The 20,703-nt window shown below is 44.1% G+C and overlaps 1 protein-coding gene across 1 annotated transcript; it reads left to right on the top strand.

Moving 5' to 3' along the window:
- The first annotated feature begins 786 nt into the window (after positions 1 to 786).
- LOC112945586 (phospholipase A2-like) lies at positions 787 to 11,831 on the top strand. Its single transcript, XM_026037226.1, has 4 exons — positions 787 to 826; positions 4,061 to 4,226; positions 9,199 to 9,305; positions 11,657 to 11,831. The coding sequence occupies exons 1-4, from the start codon at positions 787 to 789 to the stop codon at positions 11,818 to 11,820; spliced, it is 477 nt and encodes a 158-aa protein (XP_025893011.1). The 3' UTR covers positions 11,821 to 11,831.
- Positions 11,832 to 20,703: the final 8,872 nt, after the last annotated feature.

Raw genomic sequence — 20,703 nt, 5'->3', positions numbered from 1 at the left:
CTGTCTGCCCACTGTGACTGCGCCCGCAGCGTGACCTGCGCGCGGCGGGCCCCGGGGAGCTCTCCTAACCACCAGTGTCTGTGAGCTGCCTCCTGACGAGTCCGCAGGAAATTACTGAGCTCGKCTCAGGTGCAGCAATAGGCTGAGAGGATATTTTCCCCGCAGGAGTGGCCCAGAATTAGCCCTGTTGGTCAGTTTATAATTAGATGCTTGCGTCTCACAGTATTTTTTCTGTTGGGCTTCTATAGTTTTGTCTCTTCTTTTTTAAAAGTGAAAAATAATCAGTCTTAAAATAAAAAGTAAAAACATTAAAAACCACGGGAGGATTTACCTATAAAAAGAGAAAATCCTTGCCAGGTTGCCACCACAGCAGAAAACCCAAGCCACAGGCGGCACAGGGCAGGCTTCCCTTTCCCGAAGGTCCTCAGAGGTTAACCGGGGTCTGTACGCAAGGAGCTTAGGGAAAGGAGCCCGGCTTAGTGCCTGGCTGTCCCAGGCTTTCCCAGGCACTGCTGGCTAAGCCCTGCCAGCAGCCCCTCCCCAAGGCACTGATATGCAAACAGCRGCAGCCGTCCCGTGTCCAGCTCTCCGGCACACACCAGAGCCCACGGGGAGGTCGGACGGGGCTCGACGCGGCCTCAGGGAGGTCGCAGGGGAGAGTGACTCGCCCCTATACACACACTCACACGTGTGTATATAAACCCCGAGTCCGGGAAGACGTAAATCCAGCCCCGYGTCGGCTCGGCGGAGCGTGCGGGAGAGCGCGTGGACGAGAGCGACCTCCCCATGGAGCCGCGTGCGCCGCTGCTGCTGCTGCTGTGGGCAGGTGAGTGCTGCGTGCGCTCCGCTGCGCTGCTGGGCCTCCTTCCTCCCCTGCCTGAAGCAGAGCGGCGCCTCCCGTGCCTTGGAGGCACCGCTCGGCTCTGCTCACGCTTTGCTTTCCTCGCAGCAGACACTTCKCTATGGTCTGGCTTGGTAGCCAAGGGCTCTTTAAGCAAGCCGGGTGCCTGCTTCCTTTCCATGCGCGTTTAGGGAGCCCTTCCTATATAAACATRGTTCGTTTTTCTTCTTGGAGAGTTCTCTTTGGCAAAGTTGTTCGTCCTTGTTTTCCTTTACAGAAGTGCCCCCTTTTTTGTACTCGTTACTTTGGAGTCAGCCGTTTTCATTTCATATAAAGTTCAAATAAGGTAAATACTTTTATAAAAACATAGCTATCTGCTGCCATAAAGCCCCTACACACAGAAGCAACACAATGCTAAACTCTGATGTTTTACATTATCCCTGCAGTATAATATAAAATAAAAACTGAAAATGTCACATTAATCCACAGCAAGTGTGGATTAAAGCAGGAAATGGAAAGTTAACATTTCAGCTGCATCTCAACTCACCTATTGGCAGGTATATTCTTTGTACAGTGTCCCAATCATAGTATAACTAATGATGGGAAATACTCTTTATGGGAGGTGTGGAGGTTCAGGCAGCTGTGGAGACTTAGACCTTTTCAAGGGTTTCCCAGCTGCGTGGGCTTGGCTGCCCACCATTGAAAAAGCAATTTCAGTTCTTGGTCAAGTTTTTCATCTAATAGTGAAACGTATTTGCCAGGGCTGACCTGTAGTGACACGCTGCCGATTCAAAACCCAGGCAGCTTTCAAAGAATGAAACAGGAACAGCAGACACGGCCGGGATGCCTGAGTTCTTTTAAACTCGTGGAGGATGCACAGCTCTAGCAGTTTGATCTGGACTCCGCTCCCCTTCAGTCTTTTTCTCCCTTTTCAGGAATAGATCAGCCTCATAATTACAGTTCCTTGATCTTCCAGGACAACTCCAAAAGTGAAACATCCTTTTTTTTCTTCCAAGGGGGTACTGGTYATCTTACATTAACCCTACCTCTGTGCAGCCTGTGGCCAGCAGAGACCACTTAAAGTCTAGCCCTTCTGCCTAAGAAATCTATGAAAGAGAGCTAAGAAATGCAAACTTCTTGTCAAGAGGCTTAGAAGTCTACAAAGAAGTTTTTGTTTCCACTGGGACCTTTTTGAGGTCTGCAAACTGAAAGAGGTTGAAGAAAAGGCATGTTTTTACCTGAAATCCAGAGCAGTTGACCAATTCTAGTGGAGTTCCCCTGGGACTGCTGAAAGCTGAACTTACCTCTAGCTCTAAAGTGTGCACTATTTACACAAGGGAAATAGGTTTCCTCTTTATTTTCTAGTAACACAGGTGTCATGTGTTTCTAGCACAAAATCAGAACATTCAAGCAGTGTTTAGAGGAGGGAAGCTGTTACTTTTTCAGGAATGTGCATTTAATCCCCGAGGAGTGCCCTGAGAAGTACAAGGAGGCTGTGTGAAAACCTCAGGCAGAATCGTAAGGCTCTGCTCCCCTCTGATGCCTGTTGCCAGTCTGAAAGWGATACAGGAAAGTGCTCGTTTCTGCTTTGTGCTTGGACTGTGGTTGCACATTTAGTGGAGATGAATCACTCCTGGCTTGTCGTTAATGGGGATAGAYCCTTGTTTCTTCAGTGGGCTTTTGGTTCAGACCCAGAGGGAAAGCCAGAGAGCAAGATGAGGGGAGAGGCCCAAGCAAAGGGATTAGAAGGTGAGGTTTTGAAAGGAAAGCAACTGTTTTAATAATAGTGTCGAGTYCCCGGGTGGTTTAGGGATTAATTAGTCCATGTTTGCACGGCACTTTGAGGAGGTCAACTGTACTGAATTAGCAGGGGGCAGGCAACAAGACAACTTCTCTGAGGGGTTCCTCGCTCAGAAACGTGATCTCCCTCTTGATCCAAGTGTGCTGAAAAGTCCATCTGTTTGCTCAGATTTTTCTTTTGGCGTGGGAGGATGAGGTGAATGTGCATTGGTGGAGATGGATGGAAAGCATGGAGCAGTTAGGCAGTCAGTCTGGGGCTTTTAATACTGCCAGTGAGTAAATCATCTTGGATGAGGCCTGTCTGTGATGCATATTAGAGCAAGGAAAAGTGCATGTTGTACCTCTCGATAAACCCAAGAAATAAACTTGACTGTCTATTGCTCTCATTATCATGATAAGCATCAGAGTTTGTATCTGAGCTTCAAAGTGRTTTGATAATGAGGGTCAGGGCACTCAGTTTCTGCAACAGTTACTGCAGCTGTGGCTTATTAAAAAAAAAAAAAAGGGTACAAGTTAGCTTTTGGAAACACAATATTATTTGAAAGAATTGTGTCTCAGAGACCTCCAAATCAGTTTAAGTGTTATGTGCACACTTCAGCTGACACAATGCTTTTTTCAAATGAATGCAGTCAAACTAATGTTATGACCTTAATGAAGAGTAATAACAGAAGCCGTTGTAAATGATTCCAGCAGTTCAGAGTACTCGAGAGGACTCCAATGTGCAKGCATCTTAGCCAACTCAGGCACTCTATTCTTTACCAAGATATACCTTGCAGCCTTGGGGACTTGGATATTCCTATATCCAAACTGACAGACTTGTCCGCTCTTTGCTGTCTAGAGAMGGGGTTAAACTATCCTGAATAGTAAGGAACACTTGGAAAATATAAGAAGCCTTTGCAAATGTAGGCACGTGATTTGATCTGTAGAGCCCCATCACGTCACACTGTATATTCGTCCTTTGCTGCTTCCTGCCCTGCTTGGTGCAGCAGTTTAGCCAAGAAGTCTTTCTAGCTTTGGGAGCTTGGGGATGCAGTGAATCCCAGCTGCATCTGTATGGAGCTGGCTTGGCCCTAGCAAAGCTTACCAGCTCAGGCTCTGTGGTGTGCAAAGCTGGCCATGCTATTTACAGGTGCAAGTGAGCTGCAACCCTACGCTACTGTACCAGAGCTAATAAGCTGTGCTTGAACTGGGCTGGCTGTGCATGGAGCCTGCTTGGGTATTTCTGTATCTACTTCCTCGTAGCCCAGCCCTCAGATAAGTCACCTATAAAGTCCCCTTTGCAGGGCGACTGTAATGGTTCATTAGATTGTTGAGGCTGCACCAAAGCAACCAGGAAAGACCAACATTTCCCTTTAAGGAATGCAAGAAAATGAACACGAGGTGTTCTTTAAATGGTGTTTAATCTCTGTGTCTTTGCAGTTTGGAACGGTGCTCTGGCAAAATCCCATTCATTGCACACCCGAGGAATCATTGAATTGGCAGGAGCCGTATCATGTGGCACGGGACGCTCTCCTTTAGCATATGTTGGCTATGGATGCTACTGTGGCCTGGGAGGAAGAGGCTGGCCTAAAGATAAAACAGACTGGTAAGAGGAAGACCAGCTGTGTGCCCCAAAACAGCTCCCATCTCCTTATTCTTCCGTCTTTGTGCTCCTGTGACTCCATTGCCTTGCCACTGCATGGTGTTATTTCCCCTTGTCTCTGTTGGTAGGGCAGATTCTGTGCTTTTTATTTCCAAGACTAAAAGCAATGAATCTATAAGGTGCTCATTGCAAGGTTTCTGCCTTGTGTTTTGTGATTAGCCTTCATGTGAATTTTAGCATTCTGGGTTCTTGTGGGCTCCAAGCCCTTTGCCTGAGGTCTTGTCTTGTGTTGAACCTGAAAGACAGCGCACACAAGTCTCTCCACTTATCTCCAGTCAACAGACAAGATAGCACTGATAAATAGCTACTGCTTTTGTCARGAGTGAAGGCAACAGGTAGTTCCCTGGCAAGAAACCTGCTGAACTGTTCTGCAATATCCAGCTGTTGGAGATATTTTCTGTAGTATCTCCTGACCTGCTTATTGCTATGCACAGCTGTGTCTGTAAATKGGTTTATATTTTTGTTAGCTATTTACCATCAGGCCTTTACAGTAAAACATGACTTCATTCGTTATTTTGGGGTGCTTCTCTTCCTGAAGGCCTGCGTTGAGTCACCTAGAAGCTATTTTTTTTTTTTGGAAATATTGAGTGACCTTAAGTTTAGGTGCCTCCAGGAGATGATAGTTTTTAGCACTCCTAAAAAATAGACAAAGGGAGTAAAATATTCACTGGTAAAATATTCACACCAGTGGGTGTTTTTGCTGCTGCTTGATTTTATTGGGATGTGGATTYTACTGTAATGGCAGGAAGTAAAGGACTGTGGAACTGGAAATGCCTCAAAATACCAGTTTGTAAAAAGGAAGGGTGATCCTTTAAGTGCATTCACTCTTGTTCCTTAGCTGCAACCTTTGGGGAAAAAAAGGAAAAAAAATTAAGTTATTTTCTTAGGTAGGAAGAAGCAGAAATGTCCCATTAGATCTACCCTAAAATTTCCATGTTATGTTTGCAGAAGGACTATTCTGTCGCTGAGAACTACTGCAAATTCAGTGACTGAGTATCCCACACTAATTACATTGGCCCCGTTACTTCCCATATTTTCCATTATATAGAAAAGAAAAAAAAAAAAGAAAGAAAGAAGTGGAGTGGTAAAACTACTGGCCTTCAGTAACAAACACTATTCCAAATGACTCATCTCCTTGACACTTCTACATTTGATGCTTTCTGCGTTTGTTGCTGAGCCCCTTACAAAAGGAGTAATTTTCCTGTGAGTAGTTCCGTCAATCTGTCTAGACTTCTTTTCTTGTGGAAAAGGAAAAAAGCCATCGATTGAGTAATCCTTTCATAAGGTTTATTCCACATACTGACTTTGATGTGGCATCTTTAGTAATTACCCTTTCTTTTTTCTTCCACTCTCACTTTGTCCCTTCACTTCAAGACATAATGATGTCTCTTCCACATAATAGTATTGTTGTCAATAGATTTGTTTGTCTTTCCTTGTTCTGTTCCCTCGGRTTGTGGCAGCACTGTTAAAATTAAAATTGCTGTAATGCCTTCATTTCCCTGCCCTTTTCTCCTCCTGGAGATGTTCTTGCAGAACAAAAGGCTTGGATCCACATGTTTAAGATGTTGAGGCATTTGACAGCTTAACCAGAGATGCGCTCAGTTCCTCTGAGCACAAGGCTGTATATCTGCAGACCCCAAACAAACTCCGGGTCTTCTGGCTGTTAGTGGCCCATTATTTCAACCTGGCTGTGCCATTCTGCCCTTGATGTACAGACCAGGAAATGCCTCCACGTTTCTGTGGGACATTTTGCAGAAGGAAGCCTGGGAGCCCTCAGTAATGTGAAGGAAAATGGTAGAAGACACAAACAGTTGTTGTTAAGCAGGAGCTAGTACTGGAAGAGGATGACTGCACAGAGCATCCATGTCATAAAACAGGACCCCAAAGTGCTCAGCATCTCTGTGGAAATACTCAATGCCTTGAAAAGCAGGATGACATATATGGCTTATCTGAGTCATGGCAAACACACAGGGAAGAGGCAGGTTTTCCTCACTTGCTGAGTTAAAGCAAMACAAAAGGACAGAGTGGTGACAGTGCTGTTAACCCGGCAAACAGGGCATGACAAGATCTTGCCTCAATGACATGTGTTCACTGCAGTGTTTTGGGTAGCTGGTCTCGGTTGGCCAGCCAGAGCTGTATGTAGCTGTAAGAGCTGTCTTGAAGCATGGATGTGATTAATAGGTTGTTGATTAACTAGATGACACAACTGTAGTTGATTATTCATACTTGACCAGCGCTGAGCCACACTAATACCATTCAAATTGGTCTAACTAAATATTAGCAGGCTATTAAAAGCTTAACAGTACATTCTACCTTGAGTGCAGGAAAGGACATTTCCAGACAAGATGTGACCATCTGAGGATGGCAAAGGACAATAGGTTCCCTCACGCTTCAGTCCAAACCAGTTCTTCAAGAGCATCTAAAAGAAATGCTTRCAAAATATGGGCCCAAGTCTTTTTTGCTTTATGTTGGTGTAAGCTACATGCCATTCTGATTCACTAGGTGAAATCGTCRGGAGGAAATGGTGTAAGTGGCAGCAGAATTGTTCCCCAAAGCCAACAGTCCTCAGAATTTATGCAGTGCTCTAGATTTTGCAAAGCCAGCAAAACAGCTGGTAGTTCTCACAGCTAGCTAGCACACTTCTTTAGTCCTCACTTAATTCTCTTTGCCTGATTCACAGACCATCTTTTGTCTCCTCCAGGATCTCTTTTCACTTCTTTTTGTGCTCCTTCCTTCTGCCTCTCCAGGAAGAGCAACTCCACTTCCTTGGCCCACAGACTTTGAAGTCCCCATTCTGTCTGTCTGCTTTTGTATCATTCCTTCTCCCCACACTGCTTCATCACTGACACTAGTTTACTTCATTTGACTGCAGATTCACTCCTCAAATCTAATTCCAGTGACTTTATTAGGGTTCACATCAATGAGTGGAATTTCTTTTTTTTCTTTCTTTTTTTTTTTTACTTCTCTTTTTTCCCCTGCGCTTTATAACCTCAGATGGCACACCAGCCCTCATGTCCATGAACCAGTTTCTAAAMGGGCAAAATGCTCCTGCAGCTCAAGGGGATGAGGTTTATGATGCTCCTGAGCTCTCAGGTAAGTTCATCATAGCTTTCAACAGGTGCCTGGAGAAGCCCCACTTCCTGCAGAAGGGATCTTTATCCTTGCAGGATTGTTCCATTTTCCAGGAATCACATCTCAGAGTGCATTTCAGATGCTTTCTTTGGCTTTTCAAATACACTCATCCCAGTCTTGAGGATGAACTTCAACTTAACTCGCTAATCCATTGGAAGCTAAATCAGCTATGCTGCTTTACGACCACTTCAGCAGCTTCTTAGAGGAGATCTGATCAATATGTATAAGTATGTGAGGGGAGAATGTAAGGAGGAAGGGGCCAAACCCTTCTCAATGGTGGCAGTGACAGGACAAGGGGCAATGTGTACAAGTTGAAACACAGGCAGTTCCATGTCCATGGGAGGAGGAACTTCTTTCCTGTGAGGGTGCCAGAGCCCTGGCACAGGCTGCCCAGGGAGGCTGTGGAGTCTCCTCCTCTGGAGATCTTCCCAACCCGCCTGGATGCYGCCCTGTGCCCCGTGCTCTGGGTGTCCCTGCTGGAGCAGGGGGTTGGACTAAATRATCTCTAGATGTCCCTTCCAGCCTCAACCATCCTGTGATTCTGTGATTCCTATCCAGGATTCAGGAATTCCTCTAAACGCTGTCTGCTCTTTATTTCCCCCTAGTGTCAGCCTGTCTAAACTCTAGAAAATTAGTAGARTGGTTCCTCTGTATTGTCCCTGTGGTATTTCAGAGAGAACTTCTGAAGAAACAAGAGATCATTCTTCCCTAGCTCCAACCTTTGAAGATGAAATTGAAAAAATAAATCCATATTGAGGGGAATAAACTCAAATCATTGCCACGAGTAATCAAATGTGTTGCCTGCATTGCATAATATTTCACATTAAACCAAGCAAGAACAGGGTAGAACATGGAGTTATTTCCCCTTTTCATTATTAATAGCGAAGATGCTGTTGTCCTTGTTGAAGGATACCAACCTTTGTTATCCAACAAAAAACTTCTATAAAGGCTGGATTTTTTTTCTTAGTGTATTTCATTTATCAGAACAAAATATGAATGGAGTCAAGTTATCCTATAAATTCCAGAGTAAACAATGGCAGGAATTATCTCACTGAATAGTTTGTAATACAGATACCAACAGTTGAGCTAGTCACACCTGTTGCTGCCATCTCGTTTGACAATGGAAAGCAATCAGCACTTTTGAATGCAATTTTTTWAAAAATTATTTTATACCTCTACCTTATGACGATATGAACTGTGCAGCAGACATGCTTAGTGAGAGTCTAGATCAATGTGTTAGGTGTAAGGATCTAAAGCTAACTGATATGAATCCCATCTTTGAGGCTCAAGAGCTTGTAGCCAGTCCCCGATACCTGAGTGGGCCAAAAAGCCTTGAATTCCACCCAATAGATCTACCTCAGCAGAAGAACTAACTCTGTTTCTGACTGTAGAGGACCATGCTGAGCCCAAACTTGGAGGTGGGCTTAAGCCTAAGCCAGTGAGCATTTACCATGCGCTCACGGTAATACTTTTGCGCCCTTTCAATGAGCTGGGATTAACATGTTCAGTGGTAGGCCTATGAAATGTCCACATGGCATTCCTGAGGGCAAAACCTTGGAGGAAGAAGCATGGTTGTCATATGAGCAAATGTGGTATTATTATGTTTCTTAAACTTTGCAAGCTTTTGTAGACACTCAGTTCATTAAAAGACAGTTTTCTGACGAGCCAGGGCAAGTGGAGATGCCAGTAGCTGTGTGTGAATGGATCTTTCCTTTGTGGAAACACCCCGGAGAAAAGCGTGTGGAACGTGCGAGCCCAAACTCTACCTTCTTGTCTCTCCAAGGTGCTGCCACGGGCACGACTGCTGCTACGACAAGGCGGAGAAGGAAGGCTGCAACCCGAAGCTGCAGCGCTACCAGTGGGAGTGTGAGCAGAACGTGGTGCGGTGCGGTAAGAAATAACCCTGCTTCATTTGGCTTCATTTAATTCCTCCTCTCCACAGGTTCATGGGCTTGCATAAGAGTTTTGTGAACCACAGAAATAAATCATCTGTGCTGGCTGAGCTAGCTCTGAAACTGCTTTGGGCCACCAATATTCTCTGCTCTTTCCATTACCTCCCTGGATGGCTGCACTTGCTGGCACTAAGATTCCCCAGCTGGAGCTGGGAGGAAGGCTGGAGCCCCAGCACCATCACTTCCAGGCAATCTGTGTCCTCCCCAGGCTGAATAAACACTATGAGTAAGGCCTTGGAGGCTGCACTTAGCTCTACTCAGGCAAGGAGGTCTTCAGCTGCGTGGGCACAGCCCACGAGCGGCATCCTCCACTTAGTTTTGACATGCACCAGTTGACTTACATTCCTGATTTTGTCACTCCTAAGTCTTTCGGAAGTCTCTGGTGATAAAATGCTTTATAGAACAGATCTACTGTAGAAAAATTTGAAAGCTCAACAAGAATCATATGAGAGAAAAAAACTTGTCCCATCTCATCATAACTCCTCACCTGAATGTTACAAGACTATTTCTACCTTACTAAAAGATTATATTCTACTGGTGCAATCTTCAACCTCTCCAGTAACTGTAAGACCAACAGCAGAWGTAGGACATGACTCAACACAGCTGCAGTTTCTCTTTTCGGAGTTCCAGAGTGGCCTATGCTGCTTTGTACAACCTATAATATAAACAGAGCCTATAATATAAAGGCTAAGAAATATGTTACTTCAATTCATACTGCACTTTAGCTCTTACCCATATTTCCACACCTGGCTATTGAATCTTCTGTTAGCTGTTTTGATATTAAAAAAAACCCACATATTTCTTTTTGCTATGAAGGAACAATCCTAACTGTAGACATCAGGAGTATCAGGTGCATGAGCCGTGTTCAGCATATGTCCTAAAAGAATGYCCCGAGCTGCTGAGATTGTTCCAGCCTGACCAACAAGCATTAGTTAAACAAAATGTCATTAATTACTCAACTGATGTCCAGGCAAAGGCTTGAGGAGGATTCACTGACTGTTCTGCTGGGCTTAGTGTTGACTCCTCATCAGTAGAATCTAGGTTGACCTCTTGAAGCACTGTTTACTAGTTTACTTCTCAGAAAAGCTTAAGGAATATGGATTCTTCTTACATAACGGATGCTAGGATGAGGCAAAGTCCAGTGAAATCTGGAAAGATTCTTAACTCATTGCAGTTGGTTTTGGAGCAAAACCTACATGCACTGCCATGAAGTCATACTCTAAACTAGGCTTAGTGAACAGTTTGGAAGATGTTAGATAAGCCATAGTAGCAACCTCAAGTAAACAAGGCACAGTGCCTTTAAAGATTATGAATGTCATTTATATATAAATACAAATAGGTATAGAAATAACTATAAATAAATATAAGTATATTATGGTATTTCATGATATATGAATACTGCCCAATGCCTGCTCTTAGTCCATCTATAGGTGAGATGGGATTCACTTATCCAAAATCAGATTTTTGTAATATAGTCATATGAGCTAGTTCCTTTAATGTTCCTTATGGTTCTTACATAGGCATGTAGTCATATATTTAGCTATATGACATATGTAGTTCTTTATATATCATTTTGATCAGCTGCTGTAGTTTTGCTGGCTCATAAAAATCAGGTGTCTGACCCTACCAAGGGGTTCCTTGGCTTCTCTCCCTTGGAGAGAGAGGTGTTAGCACTTCTAAATGCAATTTATGGAGTGTGAATGAAGTATACGTGCTGGTGCTTCTGTGCCCTCCAGTTTTCACATGTCACATCCTCTCCTGAGAATGGTCCTTATGAGATACTCTTCCTTTCTAAGCAGCATTCTTTTGAAATTGATCCAATTTGCAGAGATATGGTAAAAACAGGAGTTGGCTGACTTTAAGAAAGCTTCAGCTAAGCTAAAATAGTTGTATTTTTGCTTGGTTGGTTGATTTTGCAGTTTTTGTCACTGAACCCCTTGCTCACACAGCTCTAGAAGCAGGCAGCGCTCTGCACTGAGCAGATTTTGTAAGCACTCCTGGCTTAYGGTTAGCTCCTGCTTTCCTATGCTCTTGGTCATAGTTAAGGCTAGCCCCGTGGACAGAGAGAGGACAGGGATTATTAAATCTATGCACAATATTGCACAGTGGTCCTTCTCTCCTCCTGCTTACACAGAATGCAGTTTTCTGCTAAGTCCCTTACTCTCGCCTGTTACATCTCCTCCAGAGCCTGKTTTCCCTAAAAATTGCTTTGCTTGTTCACTCGTATAACTGTCCCTCTCTTTAGTCCAGTAGGAATCTCTCATCTTTGGTTCACGTTTTCTTTTACAGATAACCTGACAGACCGATGTGAAAAAATGGTGTGTCTGTGTGACCAAGAAGCAGTCAAGTGCTGGGGAGCAGCCCCTTACAACCCACACTTAATCCTCTGGCCAAACTTTTTATGTGGACGGACTCATCCCACCTGTCATTTGGGATACGGAGGACCAGAATAATTTTTCTAGGACCTTTCTTTCTAACCCTTTTAATCAGAAGACAATGGAATAAAAATGTTCCTCTTTTATCAGAGCTAACAGTCGCATGAGAGAATTTGTAGTAGCCATGGGTTTATGGGGAGGAGAGATGGGGTAAAATATATGCTGCCTCCATCTACTGAAATAAGGATAAAGATAATATTATATAAGGYTAATATCTACTGCTGTCCAGTACAAATACTGCCATGTTCCATTTTGCTCTCTGCCTGGCATGCAGTTATTATCACATCAGGAAACTAGGGCCATGTAAATCATTATTCATGTCAAAAATCTGTCTTTTTTTTTAAGGTTATTTGAGGCTTGTATTAAAACACTATATTTTCATCTGAAAGGTTACAGTAAAATCCCACTGTCACCCAGGGGTAGTGCCCAACTGGGCTTTCCCTGCTGCTCTGCTAAGAGATGATAGTCTGGAGCAAGTCACCGTGACAAGARCTCCTGCAGTGAGAGGGGCAGACAGGTTAGCATGACAGCTGCAGCCGTGGAAGCAAAGTATTTTGAGGGGAGTAACTTGAGATTCCCTTGTTGGTTGTTGGAAACTGGGTAGCCTGGATAGGCCACACAACCACATTTTTTGTCTCTTTTGAAGGGTAGCGACAAACTTAGAACATCATGTTTTAAAACAAGAAGTAAAGGGAAAGAGCCCAGGTGTCTCATCTGACCAGAGACTAGGTTCTGAGATATGTGACCAGATTAAGTGGGGCTTCAGGAGATGATAATCCACATTTCTTTAYAAAAGGCTGTTCTGCTCCTTACTGTAGGAGTATGCTGAATATGCCACTGTGATCGTTGAAGCTAAAATATACTTTAAAAAAATGCCAAAGACAACGTGTAGTGAGGTGGAGACTTTTATTACACCGAGAGATAGCCTTTGGCTTACAGAGCAGGGCAGGTTGTTCCACGTAAGAAACCGTTTCGTCTTTGCATCTTCCCGTGATTGCCGTAYTACTGCAGCCTGAGCTATGCTGAGCAGGAAGGGAAGGAGAGAAGAGCGATGCYGAGTTAATACACCACAGCGAGAAACCCTTCCCAGGCTCCTGCAGGTGTCAGGGAACTCAGCTCCTGCAGGGGCCCTGGCTGAAGAGGTGTCTGTGGCAACAGCCACGTGCACATGTGTGTGCTCATGCAGCGAGGGCGAGAGGGAAGGGAAGGGCTCGCTGCGCCCGGGGCCCCGGCCGTGCGGCATCGGCAGCGCTCCAGCGGACACCAGGCGCAGCTCCGAGCTGCCGCCCTGAGCACGGGAATCTTCTCGGGAGGCCAAGGAGTATTTTGAGGGCTGCAGGGCGAGCTCCAAATAACACGGCTCCCCTTTTTGAAGTTGAAGTGAGTTTTTTTAAAAAAGTCCCGTTTTACAAATCTTGCGGTCAGCTGATCTCCCAGCTCTTTGGCTGTGTGAAATGGGAACCAAGCTCATTCCAAAATCCAGCCTTGGGTGTCAGTGTGCTATTATTAGACCAGCTGATAGAGATGGAAAAAGCAGGCAAGCTTTCAGGCAATCAGCCTGTTTGTTTGGTTTTTTACTTTTTTTCCAAATTGATCTAATAAAAGATATTACTGAGCTTTACAAACATACATTTGCCTCGGTCACCGTAGTTTTTTTGCATGTGAGAACAATATTTCTTTGGTGTGAAGGAGAATGGTCCTTCAAAGGAAAGCTAAAAGAACCCAATGTGACCCAAAAACATTAAAAGAAGAACGAGCATCTCATTGAACCACCATTTGCTGAAGGTGGCAGCTRAAGAAGGTTCCTATTATTTTATTTATAGGTGACTCTTTAATCAAGTAACTTTTTAGTACATGAAAGTATACACAATATCAGCAAAGAGCTATATATCAGCAAAGAGCTACCTTTGCCATCTACCCCTTACCCAACCAGAGGTTAGTTAATGGCTGATTTCTACTTCAACTAAAAGGGTGCCTCTGGATAGACCTCTTTGGGTTTATTTTTCCAGCAAGCGACTTCAGCCCTTGCTGTGTGCTCCATACCTTGGTGAGAGCCTTGCTTCATGCAGAGGACACACTTCCTTAGCTGAGGGGTTAAAACGATAATCAGAACCACCAGGCCTCCAATGCCAGCAGCCACCACCCCRATGATTGTTCCAATGGACTCCTCTATACCAAACAGGCCTGGCGGGGAGAAGAAGGGTAGAGAGAGTAACGTGAGATTCCTTTCACGGAASTACCTGCAATGCAGCTGGCAGAGCTTTCTCCAGTGTCTGCAAAGAAGCTATTTATTATGGTRTTGATTATATTGGTGTCTTGTTTGATATGAAATCATGGACGTGTGAAGGGGAGAGAGTATATTATGTCTCAAATCAGAGGTACTGATTGGTTTCATCCTTGTGTAGGAAGCTGCTATACTTTATGGGGATTTAAGATTAGGACGGCTCCTTTTCTGTAGCAATCTCTACTAACAGCTTGAAGCTGTGGAATGGCAAAAGATGCTACTGCCTGAGTTAATGGGACTCATGCCTGTATGCTCCATTTTTAAATGGAAAAAAATTACCTTAGCACCTCTTGAGAGGGTTATCAGTCTCCCTGATATCTATCTATCTATCTATCTATCTATCTATCTATCTATCTATCTATCTATCTCCAGATGAGAGAGCACTTAAACAGGGCAGTGCTCTTACAAATTCTTAGTAGGATTAATTGCTCATTGAGACTGTTGTATGTTAGAGATGGGATGATCCCTTTTTTCCTTTCAGATAAGAGCCTGTCAGAAAGGGGCTGAGCCCAGCACTTAAATGCACCCCCATCCTGACTCTGTGTGGGCACAGACATGGGTCCTCAGCACACCTGGGATGACAACAGGGGAGCAGAGCACACAGCTGGATGCAGCTGGAATGCACCCCCTGCCACAAGGATTATGGGAATTTAAATTGGTTTAATCATCCTTTAACCTAGGACAATTACCCTCAAAATGCACAGATAGGCTGTGAAAGGAAAAAAAGGATCTGTACAGAATGGGACCTTAACACAGTTCTCATCTAACTGTCCCTCTCTGCTGTTCTGCTCTCCTTGTGAAAGTGCTATGAGCTATGGAGGCTACAAGACCAAGTCAATGGGTGGTCTCATGACCCACCATCAAACTTAGATGTTTAAAACAGGCCCCTAGTGCTTGCAGCCTCATGAGCAGTCATTGTTTGTTACCAGAAGTCAAATCTATCGCACAGTGGCTAAAAAAATTATATGTATGAAAAAAAAATCAAATGACAATTATTTATCTCTGACCAGACATCAACGGGAACAGTTACTCTGTGTTACTKAGGTGACTCAATGGACATCTAGCAGCTCACAGGTAAAAGAGCTGTAGCTCCTCCTCAGGAAAAGGAGCAACGAAAGGCACTTTCTGCTGAGCACCAACAGTTCCTGAGTCTCCAAGTGGCACAGACAAGTCACCTCAAGTTTTACTACATGAAATGCTTTCACAGAGGTGAATCAAGGAGAATTAAAGTTCTGGAAGGGCTTGTTCAAAAGGAAAACCAACCAGAAGGTCTTGGAATCGGTAGTAGAAAAAAAAGTCTTCCCAAAGAGATGTCTTATCTTGGCAGAGCAAAACCTTGGCTTTTCAAACAAGGCTGGGTAAAGCTGAACCTACACCACCATGCAGGAAGGTATCCTGTAGCTGAAACCCATTTGTGGGGCTGCTCATTCCATCCAAAAAGCAAGGGCAATGTAGGGGCTGCTGAATAGTTACTTACCTTACTTTGAAGTACGTGTCATTTGCTTCATATTACAGAGTCATCTAATTTCTTCTATTAATTTACATATGTTTTAGGACAGGCTGGGTTTGTGACATTCCTTATGAATTCCATTTCTCATACTCTCATACCCATTAATTCAARCATAGTGCAGAAATGATATAGTCCATCTTCTCAGGAACACAGAAAAGCAATTGCACTAGCCAAGGAGCTTTGCAAAAGTGCTCAGAGCTACTGAGACCACAGACCAAGCCAACGGCAGGTCTCATAACATATATSACCTAGCCATTGCAGGGGCATGGTTTCGTTGCCTCTGTAAAACAATGGTTTAAACTGAGTAGTCCTAGAAAAACAAGGGAGAAAGGAACTCCATCTCYCAAGGCCAAAGGCTAGTGAATGTCAGTGAGCTAGAAACTTTGATAATGGAAAAGGGGGAAATGCCACATGCTTGATTTGCCCTTGACACACAAGGCACTGTTTATTGTTATTTAGATAAGATAATAAACTTTGTGATGTATTGATTTCTTGAAAGTGGAATGTGTTTGGCCTACACAAAAAGGAGAGCTGTTTTGACACTTCCAGCTGATAAAAGCAAAGCAAGTTAAGTCATTACTTATCAGGTCAGGTGTCTATGTGCAAGACTAAGAAACAATAGTGTGCCACATTTTATGGTACTTTGATCTTCATGTGAATGAAGTTAAGCAGAACCAATATAATGTGAGCCTCAGGTTTATTGTACAATTACTTATGACATTTATAGTTACGGATGGAATAATGTGAACTATTGGTTTGGAAGAAAAAAATGTCAAGAAAGGGAGTTTGGAGCTGTTTCCTGGTGTGATATGAATGACACCTATCATTCATGTGGGTTCTGCCAAACAGAGTTCTGAATACAAGGAAACTTGTCTGACTGTTTCATTCTTGGCACTGACATTGATTTTCATGATAATTTTTTTATATATATAAATGCCTCTCCTTATAAAAGCATCTGTGTGATTGATTATAGGGACAAGTCAGCCGAAATTAGCCAGCCAGACCAAGGGCAGCAAAATGACACGGAGCAATTACGCTCCAGGAAACTGTCCTCAGAGCTTTGCTGTATCTGCTGGGGTCAAAGAGGCCAACATCCCTCTTTCTGCAAGCATGTACACCAGCTCTGGAAGAGAAAGAGGGAGGGATGAATAGAAAGCAACATCAAATATTACCCAGAGCCCTCCTGATCCTGACTTTTGTGCCATCTCCAGTCACCACCTTCCCATCAGGAAGTGTAATCGCACAGAAATAAATGCCATGGTCACTGGTCGTCACATTGAGGATCACCAGGGAGACATCCCCCTGGGACAAGTCTCCACTCATGAAAACTCTGCAGTTATTTGGCAAGATGGTCACATTGTTCTCTAGCAGGTCCATCTGCCCTTTCTCATCTTCTTTGTACCACCTCACCATCAACTCAGAAAGGGAAGGGCACTGTGGGCCATCAAAGTGGCACTTTAAGACCACAGTTTCACCCTCTTTGGCTTTTTCTTTGGCTGGTGTTTGAGTGACAGAAAGGTGACAGAGCTCTGGTCTTGTTGCTGGTGGAGGCTGTGCTGTTAGATGAGTTACAGATGTGTTCTCCTTGCTTGCACTTCTGCCACAAACGCCAACATCTGTGCCAGAAAAAGAGGAAGAAGAAAAGGGTTAGGGCTGATAAGGTACTAAACTGTCTCTCATCATGGCATAGAATGGTCTGGAATTAGGATTGTCATTATGATATCGATTTTTTGTTTCTAATTCCTGCTTAGATTATGTTCATGTGCACAGAAAGGCCTTCCCTGAGCCTATTGCTTTATTGGAGGCAAATTATGGTCACTGTCCAATGGATTGGGGTGAAATTTAGAGAGTGCATTCAGCCACATTCCCACCAAAAACTCAGACCTGCTCCCCTCTCTCGCCCATTGCAAAAGCCTCCAGGCCCAGTGCTCCTATCTCAACTGTTTTATAGGAAAARCAAAAAATGCATGAATCCCTACACACTGGCAGCTCTGTTTGGACAACACAGCGAATGTGTGTGCATCCTAATGCAACTGCTTACGTCCCAAAAAAATATTGTGGATTTCTTAGGAATTTTGGCATGTGAATTCCAGTTCAATGAYAGAACGTTTGAAAGTGAGGGAAAAAAAATCTCCTTATTTCCTTTTTCAATACTTGGCAGATGCTATCAACAGCCTGAGGGAGGGCATCTTAGTGTTTTTTGAGTATTGATACTGAGACTATTGGTGCAAGTGAGTTTCTCCAGTTATGACGCTCTYTCTCTGCAGATGAAGGCTAGCGAAAGGTTTTATAACACAGGGACTCCTAAAGAGTATGTTTAAACAATGTAAAGAGAGGGTGTGATTTTATAAGAAGCTRAAACTGGTGTGAGTTACTAGGCTCTCAGCACATTTGAAAATAAAGTCACTGCTGAAATGTCTGTGTGAGGGCTGCCAGAGGGAGAAAAAGGCAGAGAAGACAAGTCCCGCAGAGCCAAGGGGAGACAGTGATGAGAGGCTCTGACTGAACTATATTACACATCTGCTCCACAGATAAGGCTGGAAAGTGGAAAGATGGGACTTGATTTTCCGCTTGACTCGCAGAAAGGTAGTTAAGTTGTTCTGCCTTAGCAGCCCAYTTTCTGAAACCGTTTTTCAACAATTTGGACTTTGAGAACGTGCAGCATATGAAAGAGTGAACTCCATTTTGGCAACTAACATCCTGCAGATGCACCTGAAGACACCATCTGACTATCACATTTTGATTAGGAGGAGTCAGTCAGATGTCACACTGGGTGACATCTATTTTCTGTGAAGGTGTTGTATCATCCCGCTCTTCTTGGTTACAAAAATATAAACATGTTTGTATAGAGATTTAAAGCTGCCTTCTCCCATGCAACTGCTAATCATAGTATCAAACAGCCTCAAACTAAGAGTAGTATGAGTTTATCTCACTTCTGGACACAAGCCCGGGCTCAGATGAGAGGATTACTTGCTCTCTCAAATCCCCAGCTGGAACAATAAGAGGGGAAAACAAACTCTTAAAAATAAACCAACGGCAATCACCAAGAAAGAGTTTAAAACAACTCTTGGTAAAGGTTTCTCTGTTGTTTTGGCTGCTTTAAGGAAAGCAGTCTCCTTCACACCGGCTGGTGCCTTCTCGAGGGTCCCCGGCCGTGCTGCGGTGCGGGCCTTGGTTTTCCATGGAGCCCTCCTGGCCTTTCAAAGGGTGTGAAACGCTGTTGCTGGGATCTGCTCCTGCTTTACAACTACAATAGCCTCAGTATGTTCCTGGGTGAGTGTCCCAAGGCACTGGAAAATCAAACCTCGGGATGATCTCTTGGAGAGCTGCTTGAATGGCTCCTCCAGGCACGCTTTGGTACCGAATCACAGTTGTATTCACAGTCATTCTTATTTATGACTGGCATGGGAGAAGCACTGGTAATTTCTGACAGACGGCAGGGCCCCAGCTGCCCTGCATGTCTGATATACAGAGCTTACAGTTGGGATATCAGACAAGAGGGAACTCAGGGATACAAAAATGTTGGAAGCAGAACCTGGCTATATTGCTTCTGTTGGAAGCAGAACCTGGCTATAAAATTGGGCAGCAACACAGCTCTTGGCTGCTGTCCTCAAATGGCTCACAAAAGTTGCCCGGAGAAGTCACAACTCAGACCTGGCAATTTTCAACAGAGTCCTTTTCTCATTAGAAACCCCCTGATACAGGACTGTTTCCTGAGATGCTCCCAGTTTGCGCCCCTCTTTCGTCGGTGACTCCCCAGTGCCAGGCAGGGATGCTGGTCACAGTGGGAACGCGAGGAGGAGGAGGAGGAGGGCTCGTTGCCCTTCACTTCTCCCTGTGCTCCCTTTGGAGGACAGAGCAGAAGCCAGGCCCTGCATGCAGTTGGCAGAGATGTGGGGGAGGCATCTGTTGGCCAAAAGCCTAAAACTGCACCATGGAAGAAGCTCTGGGAAGTACTACCCAATGAGCAATGCCTGGAGTTTTCTTCCCTGGACTGTAAAGAGCCCCATCTCAGCCCAGATGCCCGAATGCAGCTCCTGAGTGGTGAAACTGAGAGGCAACGGATGCTCTTCAACCAACCCAGAGGCAGTTTTGGGAAGCTCTGCCCCATCAAACCCTGGAGGGCCTGAAAAGGCAAGAAACAGTCATGGGAAGTCTCCTATCTTATATACCTCATACAAAATCCAAGTTTAACCATGTTCCCTGGCTTCAGGGAAGCACATGAATGAGGGGAAAAGGGATGGTACCAGCTGGCTGCCTCAGAGTCTGTATTTTGGCTTAGTAACTGCAACCCCAATCCATGTGTATTGGATGCCCGAGAATTATGGATCCAAACACTGCCGCCGTTCTGGATGCAAGCCTCTGAAATTAGTCCTAATTAAGGACATCGTATGACACATCTGCAAGCTGACACACAATCCTGCTGAAGAGCCCACTGGAGCTACTCTGAGGAAAGAGAGGTTGAGATTTTGCCTTTTCCAGTTACATTACAGGATAATGATGCAGTAGTCGCAAAAGTTGAAGCGATCTGACAAGGTACTTCGTCAAATTACATGCAGTAGTTGAAGTATTTGACAAAGCTGAAGGTAGTTTGACAACTAGCAGTCTGTGTGCATCAAACATTCGGATATACTTGATGATTTGTTAGCATGAATTTGAGCAGGTTTTGTAATGAATACTTTTAAAATCCCTGCTCATCAACTATTATCTTCATCAGATACTGCTACTTTAGCCAGAGCGGTAAGTACACTGCTAGCTTGTTTTCAAGGAAAGACAACAATATTTATATTTATTTCTTTTTTATTATTATTATTTCTTCTTCACTACAAGCCTTACGATACACATCCCCCAAAATACAATTATGATTTTATTACTTTCAGTGATGAAAAAGGTATCAGTTTACACAGCCACKTATTGCATAGAGAACATAACAGTACAGAAACAATGTGCTCTGATGTCACCTCTGTTCACCAGGAGTTTTATTTGTACCTCCTACAATAGAATAGCTGCCCTTGTCATTTGTTTATCTCACATCTTTGATGCAACAGATATCATGTAACTTAACAGCCAATGAGGAAAATCAAAATGCAAAGTTTTAGTGCCAGCT

The sequence above is a fragment of the Nothoprocta perdicaria genome, unplaced genomic scaffold, assembly GCF_003342845.1.
Source record: "Nothoprocta perdicaria isolate Ctin4 unplaced genomic scaffold, notPer1 scaffold_193, whole genome shotgun sequence".
Classification (NCBI taxonomy): domain Eukaryota; kingdom Metazoa; phylum Chordata; class Aves; order Tinamiformes; family Tinamidae; genus Nothoprocta; species Nothoprocta perdicaria.
Note: the sequence above shows the minus strand (reverse complement) of the source record. Positions and strands in the feature narration are given on the sequence as shown.

Excerpts from the sequence above, each read along its gene's own strand:
- LOC112945586 (XM_026037226.1), top strand. The coding sequence starts at position 787 with ATGGAGCCGCGTGCGCCGCTGCTGCTGCTGCTGTGGGCAG. Across the intron at positions 827-4,060 it reads GCTGCTGCTGCTGTGGGCAG|TTTGGAACGGTGCTCTGGCA; the intron begins GTGAGTGCTGCG and ends GTGTCTTTGCAG. Across the intron at positions 4,227-9,198 it reads CCTAAAGATAAAACAGACTG|GTGCTGCCACGGGCACGACT; the intron begins GTAAGAGGAAGA and ends TGTCTCTCCAAG.